Here is a 15,201-nt window from a genome sequence, read left to right on the forward strand (position 1 = left end):
CGGAAAATTTAATGTTCTTTCCCGTAGAGGCCATATATGCCACGGTTTGTTTAATTCCTGAAATAGAGACAACATAGAAATCATGCATTTTATAGTATATATATGTATTACTCGAAATGTGTTCAATATATAAAATTGAATATATGTATAAATAAAATATTGCTTATACAGCTAGTTACGTACAAATTCATGTAAAATGTATAACATTTTATATCAATTGTAACCTCATATGCAAATTAGTTCGTTTGACACTATTTATTTACATTGTCAAAGTGCTTCTGTAATGTAAAAATTTAATTGGGTGATATCAAATCAGTTGAATGATTTAGAATATAAATTAAATGTAAATACGAGTATAGGGCACATATTTAATTCAAGAATCGAATTTTTAACTTTCTGGTAGAAAGCTGTAGTTTGGGCAGCGAAAAATGAAATAAAGCTAGTTGGCCTTAACTTATTCACACGTTTGAAGTAAAATATTTTCATATTATTAATACATATGATATTACTTACCCCAATTTTCAGTAAAATTATCTACGTAATAATCTATAAAATTACGAAAAAAAAACTTAATGACGTATGACAGACATAATACTACGAATATCGAACATGGGAAAGTGCCAAATACGTAATCGGCATTCATTCAGTTTTGTGATATCCTTTTTTGGATACTTGCATCGCTGTTCGATGATGCCCGACGTTTTATGATGTTTTCACATATCTAGCTGCAGATTTAGATTTGATTGACCCTCAAAAACGATCAAAACTAAAAATACCATGTATAGACAGTGTTGATTACGCAATCCTTTCTTTTTATGTCATGTAAGTGAAGAAAGATAGCCACTCTTACACACGAAATAATAGAAATATCTTTCTTTTCACTTCCCCAGTTTAGATAGTATATGTAATCTATAACAAATAAACACATACATACTATATGTAAAGTATAAATTTAACGTATTTATTTTGCACCCTCACGGGTAAACAGTGATGTTAAAAAAAAAAATGTTTCAAACAAAAGTTGTATAATTTTTTATAAGAAAAATTTTTTTTTAATAAAATTTTTACAAGATGGGTCTTACAAACCCAAGAGCCAAGTGATTTATGTTGCTGATTTCTATCCGTTTTTTAAATATCAGGCTTCCAGATAGACAGACTAGTAGGCAACCGGAAATGGACTAATTAGGTAATTTAATAAACACCAATGCCAAACTTTGGGTCGGAGCATCAATATTTTTAAGCGTTACAAACTTGAGACCAAACATAGTATACCTATCTTTGTTATAAATTTTATAAATATTGCGTTAGGTTCATAGTATGAAATGGATATGTACGGTCAATAAATAATATGAGTAAAAAGCACAGGGTAAAGCTTGTAGGCATGAAATATATTAATTTGAAAGTCATTCGAGTGAACATAGTTTTATGCCTAATATTATTATAAATTTTCATAATAAAATATTGAACATTTAAACAATTTCATAAACTTGAAAACTATTTTCAACAAATTTCATATAACAAGCCTGAATATATACAATGAATAGGCATCATAAAATAGTCCTTTTGAACATATACAAAGAGTTCCTAAAAGAACAATAATACTTTTAATAATATTAATTAACTATTGGTTTTAGATATAGGAAGGTATCTAAGATTTGATATTAAAAAAGTCATAAACTTAAAGAATCCTCGTGATGAAATGATTATTGCCATGATTAATTAAAACTACTTAGCTTCAATCATTTTAAATGTTTTAAATACCGATTTTGATGAAAAAATTCGCATTTTTTATTTATTCATTATTTTGGTCTTTACTCAAAAGTTTAATTAAAATATTTGAATACATATATGTATGTATGTATGTATGTATGTATGGTTCCATATTCCTTTAAGGGGTATTAGAGGCTATTTTATTCCATATTTTTCTTTTTTCCGGGACTCTGCACATTTCTTCCAATGACATTCCAGCCCAGACTTTTAAATTATCCATCCTTCTAATTTTTTCTTGCCAACTGCTCTTTTTGCTGGAATTTTACCAAATAAAATCACCTAGACCATATCATATTTGTTTGATCGAATAATATGCCCAAAGAAGCTTAATTGTCTCTTTTTTACGGTATTGCTTAGTTCTGATGAATGTCCGATAATTTTAATCACTTTACTCTTTGAGGTATATGCTTTTCATGAAATTAATTTTTACTGTTTGTGCGGAACCTTAATTTTTTTGAATTAAATATAGCGAACGTTACTTGCTGATAATGTAGCATTCTATAGGTGAAAGAACTTTTAAAATCGGCTTAGTAGTGAAGTCAAAAATGACGGTTAATATATATTTTCATAGAGACTTTCTTCCCCTATTTCACCCTTTTAGGGGATGAATTTCGAAAAATCCTTTCTTATGTGACACCTACAGCAAAAAAACAATATCTTGATATTTCAAACTTCTATCATTAGCGATTCAGGCTGGACGTCGATATACCAGTCGCGACATTGTCTATTCCCTCTCCAGATTATTTCCCCCGTCTGAAAATAATCTTGTGATTTTAAATAACATATCAAAAGAATCATTTTGAAACGAAAATCAATCGGAGCTATCATTGAGGACTCCCGACTAAAAACATTCATTGATGCGCCTTTCATTGTAAATCAATAAATTCAGAAAAGATAATTTCACCTTCACTATTTGATGAACTTTTAGTCATATATACAAAAGGTTCATATCATAATATATAAATTGGGTTTCTCACTATTTAATGTTGCACATTTCTTGTGGATAAAATACATTTTGGTAATTATAACAACGGAAATGGATGCACATAATATTATGATGATATTCACTATACATAATAATAAATACGGTACGAGACACATTACAATGGGGTTACTGGAGAGAAAATGTATGCAAAGATAAACTATACTTCATTTAGTTAACATTTACTGGACGTTACCCTCAGGGTTGTAACAGAGAAACTTCATTTAAATTTAATAATATCTCCTTCGTCTAGTTAACTAATACTAATTATAAAATAACAAACAGATATTTTGTTTGTAAATATTCTAGACTAGTATGTTTTTAGTATTTTTCAAATTGTCTAAGCTGTTCTAATGTGAAAATGTACTTATATTAATTATTTTCTTTGCAACAAAAAATATTAATTAGTTTTGTAAAAGAAATTCGGAAAGAAAGTCAGATTGATCAATAAACAAAATCAAAATTGTGAGTCAAATGTTGATACGAAAGCTCGCAACGTTTTCGAAACTACCAAACTTTGGTTATTTTTTCCTTAAGATCATAGTTGGTTCCTAACGAAGGTTCATTAATTGTTATCAGAAACAGTAATTAATTTTATATTTTATGCTCTATAAATTTACTCTTTTGAATCAATTTTTTGACTCTAGTAGCTAATTAATTAGGTAGCTCCACACCAAAAAAACAGACTGTATATATGAAAAAGACACATTAAAAAACAATATACAAAAAGTCACAGATACTAGCAACATAACCACAATAGTTTTCCATGTTTCTTTCGGCGTGGACTTGGTTTTTTAAGTGATTGTCTACCTACTCTTAATGTATTAGATGGTTTTCGGTAAATTCAATGTTTCATACTAAAATAATTTTTGATAGCTTTGTTTATTATACAAATGAAATGAGCTAAGAACACTCTCCATTAAATTACCTTTCAAATATAACAGAAGAAATAAAAATTGATACATCTGTTTAGGAGCTACGATGTCACAGACAGGTAGACAAACATTGCGGTCAAACTTATCAACCATCTTTTTGTTTTGGAGGTTAAAAATTAGATCACCATTTAGATGACTTCATATAATATTCAAAAATATGTCATAACATAAAATTATAGGGGAAATGTCTATACAGTCGGAGAGAGCGTTGGAAAATTAAATCAAATTGAAGTCTCAATGTCCGTTGTTGATTTAAACAGGTAAACTTTTTGTAGCGTTAAGTTCATTTAATAACTTTTAATTACATTTTATTGTATACAAAACCATTATGCGTTAACAGCTTCCAAAACAATACAACAATCACAGAAATTATAGTCGGAATTAAATCGCAAACTGTTCAAAGCACGTTTACATTTTCTCAAAGCATATATTTTGTACAAATTTCAAGTTCAGATATTCTGTTTATGAAAATATTAAATTAACAGTCGAGGACCAGTATTGGTAATAGATTTTAAGATTTATAGATTTTAATTAGTCTTGAATGATAAAGTCGCTATATAAACTAAGGGACTTGTTTCTTTTTATTCAGATTTTATTTAACCCAGTCGTGTTTTTTATTTATTATTCATTTTATTTTAGACTATTGTCTCAGCAAACGGTTTTAAAACAATCTATTATTTCTAATTAAATTTAAAATATATATTTGGTTCCTTTTTCAATTTTCATTATTTTCATATCATAATCGATAGGTTTAATTAAATTTTTTATCGGCAAACTACTTTTTCTTGCCAAAAATTAAAAATTAGCCATTTTAACTTTTTTTCAACAACTATCTAAGAACACTTGGGTTTTTAAGACGAACATAACGATTCCTTAATTGTCGAAATCAATCAAGCCGATTGGAAGATATGAGGGTATAAAAAATTTTACATAGAAGTATACAATACATACATGTATACATACATATACATACAAGATGCGAGCGAAAAACATAACCTCTAGTTCACTGATTTAAGCGAATAACAAACATACATATTTTGTAGAAATTTGTTTAAGAATTAATAATACATTGATAACACATAAAATCTATATAAAACATATAACTAAAATAAAACATATATAAAATTTGTTAACAGTTCATTGTACGTTTTTCTTCTCTACATGGATTTTCTTTATCCTTTAGAGAATTCACAAAAAACTTTTCTTCACTTTAATAGAAATTTTTTTTTCACTTTTAGACAAAATCGTTGAGTTAGGATAAAGAAACGAAGAAAAACAAAATAAAATTTAACTTATTTACAAAAGTTTAATCTATGGATGTACTAGGCATACATAAATTTATAAGGAGAACTAAATACTCCAATATATATATATATATATATATATATATATATATATATATATATATATATATATATATATCCATTATATATGTGACAGATGGATTGCCGAATCTTTTGTTTTATAAAACACAGTTAACAAAATTACAACTCAAGTTAAGACTTAATGCAGGATGGCTTATTTTCAGTCACAATAATCGTTCAGTGTAGAGCGACCATGATGAAATAAATAAACAGCAAATAATTACTGTTACCAACAAATATTTTGAACTATAAAAAACAAAAACATTGAACTCTAATTAAATCAAAAGCTTATGACAATAAGATACAATCTTTTTTAGATTACAAAACCTTAATAAAATAATAATAAAAAAAAAATTATTTTTTTAAATAACTAAATTTCAAAATCGTTAATAATGACGATTATTTGTTTTATTACAAAGCTATTTAAAAAGAATACGTAGGTAATACGTCACTTATTAAGGCACGACAAACTAAAATAATACTTGGAGCCACAAAGAACCTTTTTCTCTCTGTTTTCATTTGAATTAATGTTTTTGAACATGCAAGAAAACTTAAGAAATTTTGGCTGTTAAAGTTCAGTAATTATGAAAAATCGCTAAACGCCTTTCAGCTGTTTCGTATAACGAAACGGTTTTGTAAATTAAGTATCGCAAGGTTGCGAGAAAATTTTTTATCAAGTAGCCCCATCTGTGATGAATAGAGCATAATACTCTAAGCGCCTCATTAATTTCAACCAATAGTAATTACAAAAATAAATAGTAGCTACAAAAGTTTGCGTGGCGTTGTAATATTTTTTAAAGTAATTAAAGCCTATAAAAATATAATAATTTGGGAAAAGTAATACAATCTGGCCATCTTCATTACTTTCGACTACGTAAAACAGCTAATTCAGCAATCCATCTGTGGCATATACACATCCACACACACACGCACGCACACTAACTCACGTAATGAAATTTAAGAACAATGATTATAATTACTTTTAGGCAAATTTATTTAATTTTGTTTTTTTTTTTTTTCTTTAAATGAATTTCTTTTAAAAAAATTGTTTTTATTAAATTACTCCAATTCTGATTTATTGTAATAAACTTAATATCTATTTAGTTAAAGTTTATATAAAAACAAGTAAAAACAAGCAATTGACTCAGTTAATTATTGAAAGTTAGTTTTTTTAAATGTCTTAATCCTACTTTATTTTTCTACAGTTAAAAAACTTGTTAAAACCCAACCAAAAGCAAACTGTCCTATGCTCACCATGTTAATTATTCGAACTTTTATTGAATTTATCTCCAGTTGACGGTCAATCAACTTCAAATTTTTATGGTAAATTTATTATTATATTCTTAATAAGTATACACTTAATTAGAATTTTCTAACAATATGCCCAAAGATAGACAACAGCCTTAAAGCTTACTCATGTTCTCTGCAAGACTTACTATACCCAGTAATGGGGAAAAAATTATTTAAATATCATACAAATGCATTAAATGGCGAATTATTCTTTAAATATTAGTTTTATAAAAAAAATGATTTGAGGTTAAATTATTATAGAAGCGATTTTTTGCAACTTTACGAATAAGCAAAGTTTCCAGTATTTTAAAATTAACAGAAAAATATTCCCAATATTTAGGAGCTATAAATAACGGCCAAATAAAACGTATAAATTCTATGTTAGAAAATTTAAGCGATCAAACATACTCCGGAATAACAAAAAACTAGACATAATATAATTTTATCATAGTAACAAAATATTAAAAATTGTATATTAATATGATTTTTTTTTTCAGGAAAACCATTGGCACGCGTTACATGGTGGAAGGGAGGTGTACTAGTTGATGATACCGATGAAGTATCAGAAGAAGGGCAATTAACAACGAATGTGTTACGTATAGCAAAAGTGACAAGGAAGGATTTATTAACAACATATTCATGTGAAGCATCTAATTCACATAATCAAGTGCCAATTACTGCACAAATTACAATCGAAATGTATTGTAAGTATATTATTTTTGTTATCGTATTGATTTTATCAATTATTTTTGTTTTTAATTAAATTTATCTATTCGCATTTGAGTTTAACTTTTGACAATCCATTTTCTCAAATTTTTCTTTTATGAAAAATTAGCCACATTCCTTGGGACAGGGCTAACGTTATAGAAACCATTCTTACCTACTAAATACAACCAAAATCAGCTATTCATGTGAGTGCGACCCGTGTGACCTAAACATCTCAACTTGGATGAGATCAATACCCGACACTGGAAAAATACGTTTTTTTTCTTATATTCAAATTTCTGTAGTTAAAGTGTAGTTTTTCCTTCCTTTCCCAGCGCTCCTATTTACGCACAGCTTTTGATTATTCTTTTAGCACATCTTGACGTTATTACGCAACGGATGGTACAAAACCAAGATCAATTTTACCTTGCATTCACAATAAATCGTGAACGAAAAAATGTCCATGAATAGACAAGCATAAGCACAAGCATAATCGTTATTAAATACTGAAAATTCGATTTAAATTGGACCGATTACAAGAACTACCCTGTACTGGAAAATTAATAAATCTAATTAATTAAAAAATATAGGCAAACATAATAGGTATGATATTTAAATGGATGTTAATGAATTGTTTTTTATACCAGGTGATTTCAATTAGAAATATTGAAAAAAATTATTGCAAAGTATATGTAAGTAAGAGTAATGAATCATAAAATAATTATGTAATTGTCTTTAGTTTTAGCAACGTGACACGTGTTTACGTACCATGCTAACCGAATATATTTCAAGAATCGTATTTCAATTTGTTTTTTGATTATGTAAGGTTTTTAAAATATATATAAATCCATCTCTTACCTTAGTAATACAGTTTAATAAATATGGTGGAAGCGCCAATAAATTCATTGTAAATGGTAAGAATTCATATATTAAATTATTTATTTGCGTTTCCACCAGTAATTCAGCAAATCAAAGTTATTGGTTTATTAATTTACTCAATATGTTTTTTACTAATTTGAGCCGTGGAAGAAAAATTTCTTTTCGAAAATAATGGATAGATTTCTTTTTGATACATATATTCTACATACTTTTAAAGCAAAAATATTTCCATTTTTTTTTCTTTTTTACAAGCTTTTATTTAGTTTCACCTTTAGCGTTGTCTGTCTGTAATCAAATCTTACAAATCAATTTTAAAGCAGTTATCTTCAACCGATTGAGCTGAAATTTTGTATGCACAAAGTTTAGTTTGGATGACAATGTATGATAAGGTAAGAGGCGTCCTGATTTTCCATCGCTTTCACCATATTTTAAATACATGCCTTTTTAGTCTTATATTAATTGTATTAAAAAGTAGAAAATAATTTTTAGGAGTCACTCAAACATGACTATTTGTAAAAGCTTGTGGCGCTCAATAAAATATATCAACAATTATTTGGAGCACTTCAATTTATGTATGTAACTATGTTTGTTCGGGCGGAATCTTGCAACTCAATTTTTATATTGAGAACCTAAAGCTTTTACAAATAATCCTGTATGAGTGACTCCTATATTGACGCTAGAAAATTAAGTAGATAGGGGCATTCTCCAAAATATTGATTTTAACACTTTTCAGACTCCTTGAAAAGTAAACAAAGCCAAAAAACATATTAACAAAATATTTTCTGTCTTGGAGACTAAAATTGCCAACAATTTTTAAGCAAGATTGATCATTTTTCCTATATTGCTTAGTGATTTTTGAAAAGATCCTAAAATTGATATCTACATTGTTTGTAGCAGTAAGTAAACAAAAAGAGCAATATTGTTTAAATTTTTCCTTTTGTAATAAATAACGGACTGTTTAATAATAACATTGCGGATCATCTTGTCTATTCTCTAAGCTTTGGTTTCCAATCATTATAATTCATGTGCTGGTACCATTAATCACACCTGATGACGCATTATGCAAATTAATCTTTAAATAATTACCTATAACTCATGATAGTACCGGAGCACTGTTAGAAGGAATGGTCACGAGTGTTTTTCAACGAACTTTAGATGCAGACTATTTTCTTGGGTATAGATTGGTGTAAGATAGTGTTTTTTGACATCATTATCTAAAAGGAAAACTTGGATACGAAGTCTCGGGGGACCGCTAGTTGAAAATAAAAAAAGTTATGTTCATAATTATGAAACCTTTTTAAAGATCATAAAAATTATTTGAAATACAATATAAAATCTTGGAACGATAAAATCACGAGCAACATGGGTATTTACAACTCTGTGTATAATAATTGTGTGCTACCATAAACTATTATATAATATTCAGAAAAGCTACACAAAGTATATTCAGTACAATTTTATAGCGCTATTCGAGATAAATATCGACTTTTATTTAAAATTACTGACCATAAACATTTTTATACTGACAAACTCGTAGTAAACATAATATTTGGTTTAGTTTTTTTCCCTATATTTGAATAATTAAAAAATTTTAATTTCCTATTTTCTAAATTAAAAATTCTACTGTAAGAGCACCACAGATCCTCTATATACACGAAATTAACAAACATAAAATCATTTTTAATTTTGCTCATTTTTACTCAGCGTAACCCATCTGCTGACATAGATAATTCAAGTTTTACAGGTATATGCTATAACATAATTTTACCTTTTTTGACATATTGAAATTTGGACACCTGGGTGCCCCAATATCTGTCTGTCATAAATAAGTACGAGGGATACACTTCTTCAACCTTAAGCTACAAATCTTTTTGCTCTGACAACATGCCGGTATATGCACTCCTTGAGATGAACTTGGTGCATACACTTTTAAATAGCAGTGGTGAGTGTCATAGGGATATTGGAGATACTATGTCAGAGATCTCACGAAAATTCCGTTAACAACTATACAGGACACTAACAAAACACATGCAAATTTGAATGGCAATACAATTCAGTTAACGTTAGAATTCCTGAGCTGATATTTTATATGTTGGATACGAGAAAGAGTACTCTTGAGGGAATCATTTAATATCTGAGTTTATATTGCTTTGAAATATCAAAGTTTTTAATGTATGAAAACAAATATTGGAAGTTCTGATTATTCCTTTTTATATATACGGCTGACCTACCAATTCAGTGATGCAATTTTGCGAATATTCTCGTGACTTATAACTCCGAGGCGAAACAAACCTTATATCAATCCACAAAAATAAATTTTGTTTCTCGAAATCGTCTGATGCTACCTCGAGTCAGATCTCCGTTTCGGAAACTATACAATTCTATATAGCCCAAGATCTAGTCACTAGTGCATATCTAACATGAATAAAGCAATTACAATCTGTGTAATATCTGTCTATATAGAAATTAACAGTTCTGTTTTTTCCAAGGTACAGGATATCAAATACGGTTAATGTTTTACATCTACTTTACTTAGAAAAAATAGAAGAAGAAAAATGCCAACGAGGTTAGAAATTTAATACTTGTACACTCTTTCAACGGCGTTAAAAGTGATATGTTTTGAGATATAATTAATAAATATATAGAAGAGGCTGAACTTTTATACGTGCTTGTCGATGTTATTCAATCTTTACTATCTTGGGAATTGAAATATATTTTATTTTTTAGACAAAGAATAATTTTTCACAATTTTTGTAATATTATAAACTCATAACGTTCATCTTTTTTTTTAAATTTATTTTTTTATTCAATTAAAAATATAACCTTAAAATACAAAAATTGTTGATTCAATTTTGTCTTTATTGTCATTTTCTTTTAAGTTAGTAAATAGATGTTAATTAATCTTTTATTTTTTATTCTATTTCTATTCGTTTAAGCAGGTTCGCTAAACAGGTCAATGTGAAATTGTAACTGTGATTTTATCTAAAATAGGTTTTATACCTAGAGCATTGGACAAAAAGGTCTTCAAACCATTAAATCTCGAATTAAATTCATATAAATATAACCACATTATGTATGTATCTATATAAGTTATTTATTTACAGACTGTTTCAAAATACCTCGATAAATTTTTTGAGGTGGTAGGAGATAGATTTAGGTTAGGTTAGGTTAGGTTTGAGTGGCTGTCCTGGGGTGAGACACACTTAGACCATGGGGTCCGATTTGATACCGAAAAAGGGTTGGACCATCCCCGGCCTCCATGAACCATTTTAAGCTATTTAAGAACAGCAGGCGTGCTTTGACGTCAATGATCCTTAGCTCAGACAGGTCGCCAAAGAGAGGCTGGCGCAAGTAAGTCCATCTGCTCATGGGAAGAGCTGGACAGTGGCAGAGAAGATGAAACATCGTCTCCTCCTCCTCCACACTGTGCCAGCTCCTTCAATAGTCGTGCTACGACTATTTATCGCTCTCTTTGTCAGGCCACGGCGTAAGTAGAAAGATTTACAATGTAAACATATGCAATGTAAACAATGTAATAAAAGCTTCGTTTTCGACATCCTGTATGTAAATTCGTTATTAAAGTGAAATTTTTACTCGCGCAACCACTTTAAGAAAATACAGACAGTAAATCTATAAAAATACGTGATTTTATCACTTTGAAATGTTTCGAAACTTTCCAAATGAATAATTATAAAATTAAAGACCAATCGAATTGAAGGTGTGACTTGTAAAAGCTTGACCACTTTATTTGAAAAGGTAGGAATTTATGCGGCTCATAACGCTTCAAAGGAAGTTGAATTAAACACAGAACGCTAAAAGTCGTCTTGCCCTCGAAATCACATCCTTTATTGGGCTAACCCATTTCTCAATATGAGGAGAAGTTGTTCGAACTTTTAAATACGCACATATATGGCTCCTATATGGTCAAATGTTGCTTCAGCGCAGTTTGCCAGGATTCAAAAATTTCAACATCGTTTTGAAAGTCCCTTTTACAATATCCGACTGAAGCTCTCCACCAAGATACTGGACACCCAACCAATCGAACAAAACCATTTCAAAATATATTTTCCGTTTGTTTGAAATTAAGTAAATAGGCCAATTTAATCCGCTCCAACCTTAATTCTTACGTCCTTCAGATTGTTATAGCAGGCTATAAAATTACAGATTGATATCACATTTCGGTTTTGAGTAATCGTGTTGACAGACAGGCAAACGGACAGACGAACAGGCAACCGAAAATGGACTGATTAGAAGATTTGATGAACACCTATACCAAAATTTTGTTCTTACCATTAATATTTTTAAGCGTTACAAACTTGGAACTAAACTTAGTATACCTTAATGTATTTCATATATACATGGTATAAAAATGACTCGGAGGTTTTTTTCACGAGTGTATACAGATTCATAGAACTGTATAGAATTTAAAAAACAAAATATACAAAAACTAATTAACATTTACGATATTTTATTATATACATGAATAAACGAACGTCTGACTTGGTAATGTACGGTTACACTTTTATGTTTTTAAAAAGCATCTTTCTACAATTAACTTTTAATGAAGCTAACCGTAAAATTATCCATAACCAAAATAACTAATTATATTTATTATACAATTTTATAATTAATTTGTATATTTTTACTCAAAAAGAATAAATGTGTTGTGACCACATAGTGAAATAGGGCATTTCAAGAAGAGGATGTGCTCATTTGGAAATATATATACACTTAATGGAATTGCATACACTTAATTGGACTTTCTACATGAAATATAATGTCATTAAATAGCTATAGCTATTGAATTATTAGTTATATCTGGCATTACTTAATTATTTTCTAAGAAATAATTTTTTTTATTGTCTTTTAATAAATTACATGTTCATCAGCCCATTCTTGGATTTGAGTTAATTACAACTTTATCGATTTATACGAACCGAAGCACACTATTGACATCTCTTAAAAATTAATAAATTCACACTTAAAAATGAATAAATTGTAATGCGGAAGAAGGTGAGTTTTATTTCAGGACGATATATTTCATGAAGAATGTATCATCCTCTTCATCAAATGCATGGCTACAATAAGTGATCAGGGCATATACAATACACCCAGCAAGTGAATTCATACATAGTACAATACTTTGTGCTTTTTATAAGAACTTTTCTTTTTTATGGTTTAAAATTGAAACTGTTTTCAAAATGAATGTTTTTTTAATAAAGGTGATGTTTTTTACTAAAGGTTTTTTTATTAAAAGAGAACTTTAAATTGTAATTAAACATTGAAAAATGTTTGTAATAATTTTATAAAAGTAATGTTTGAATTCGATTCTAGATTTGTGAATAAGTGTACATTTTAAGTCAGTGTAAATGCTTACCTTGGATTTTAACATACTTTTTGTTTTAAATGAATTCTTGCCTTATTTTTGAGACACTGTTTATAATCACTAAACGTTTTCGTTAATAAATAACACTTACAATTATTAACACAATTTTTCTCTATCTCGTTTAATGTATTTGTATCGACATGTGACTATAAACTAGTTTTTCACGAAAATTTCAAAGATGTAGTTTTCAACGACATAAAGATGTAAGAAAATTTAAGTGCCATTGACCATTAGATGCTTTAAATTTTCAAAGTTGTCGATATTTAATATGTTAAGGATATGAACCCATATTATTTAGAAGACTTTTTTGCACATCTTTCGCTAGCGATTTTGCTCTTAAAAAATAGCTTTGTAAGTAATTCTGAATAAAGGTAAATAAAGGAATACTTTAAGCCCAAATAGGACGAAATTGACTGTTTCGTTTACGAAAAAATAAGAAAAAAAGATCACTTTTTTACGAATATTTAATTTAATCCAGAAGTAAATTGTATAAGCGGCAACGATGTTCAGTTTACTCTATACTGATGAGCAATATATTATTCGTTGTATCGTTGACGGATTTACCTCTCTATTATAATTACTATTTATGAAACTCTATTTTTTCTCTTTTGAAGATATCGCGTGCCCTTTCATTTCGTTAGAAATACCTTAAAACGATTTTGCAAGGTCAAATTTATACGACTTCTGTGATATGTCCACGTACAAGTATACCAACTTTTATTAGGTACATTTTTTCGTAAAATCGTTTATTGAAGAAATTGACTCGGTTTTTTAAAATGGACTCTTGGTATATCAATTATTAAGATTTCTATCGTCTCGCCTTGCCTTGATTCAAAAGTATTAAATATTAATTTTAATTCAACAATACGTTTTTTTTTTTCATCTACTTCTTCCGTAAAATAAATTATCTGCGTTTTTCATTAAAAAAAAAAAAACAACCCACATTTTTATTTTCATATACTTATTATTTTACTTAATTGAAAATATGAGAGGCATGCACAAACATATACAAAACAAATATTGTAACTTACGTTTTTTTTATATTGTTACAGTACGACCCTTAGAGATACGTTTGGAAGGGAAAGTCGATGGTTTAAGTGTTAGTATGCGTCATGATATAATATGTCGTATGCGTGGATGTCGACCTCCTGGCAAAATAACTTGGTGGAAAGATGGAATCCTTATCAACAATGCTGATGTAAAGGAAACGGTATGTTATAACATTTATTTATTTTTTATCATTAATGGGGGAAATATGGTATTTTAGACAATTTAATGTAGCTATTCGAATTTGAGACTTTAATACTGATATTTAAAACCAAACATTTTTTTTTTTTATTTAAAAAAATATGGTGGAGGATTAAGAAATACATAATTCGTTTTAAAATTAAAAAGTGCAAAAAAAATTCAACTTTTGTTTGAAACTTTCTTTATTTAGCGCATTATTTACAACTTCAAGGGACATGAACAAAAAATGTTCCCTAAGTTTCATCTTTTAGAGAAAACCCATAAAAAATCTTATGGGTTTGGCTTAATTTTTTCTACAGCATATGTCTTGTATGATATAGAAAAGTATATGCGCAAATTGTTCTTTGTTAGTTAAAAGTACTACAATTAATTAAAAACGGCACCCCTTTAACTATACTGATCAAAGGTAATCAATAATTTCTGAGCCGTTTCTCCACAAAAAATGATCGAATTATGATTGAATATTATGCCTTAATTTCTATCAATTTTAAAAGGAAATTCAGTAAAAATAATTTGAATAAGTTATTTAATATCATCACTATAAAGCAAAGCAAAATGGACCTTTTTGGCTTTAAACTGTTTTGAAATATTTATCGCACAGAAATCTAAACATATTTAAAAACAGCTTTATTGTATTTTTAA

General features: G+C 28.4%; 1 protein-coding gene across 1 annotated transcript in view; it reads left to right on the top strand.

Moving 5' to 3' along the window:
* LOC123298740 (cell adhesion molecule 2-like) overlaps positions 1–14,587 on the top strand; it is a 300,624-nt gene extending 286,037 nt beyond the window's left edge. Inside the window, exons 6-8 of the mRNA XM_044880834.1 lie at positions 6,839–7,045; positions 14,364–14,521; positions 14,579–14,587. Of these exons, the coding sequence (XP_044736769.1) occupies positions 6,839–7,045; positions 14,364–14,521; positions 14,579–14,587 (374 nt within the window). The remainder of the gene's footprint in view (positions 1–6,838; positions 7,046–14,363; positions 14,522–14,578) is intronic.
* Positions 14,588–15,201: the final 614 nt, after the last annotated feature.

This window comes from Chrysoperla carnea, chromosome 4 (assembly GCF_905475395.1).
Source record: "Chrysoperla carnea chromosome 4, inChrCarn1.1, whole genome shotgun sequence".
Lineage (NCBI taxonomy): Eukaryota > Metazoa > Arthropoda > Insecta > Neuroptera > Chrysopidae > Chrysoperla > Chrysoperla carnea.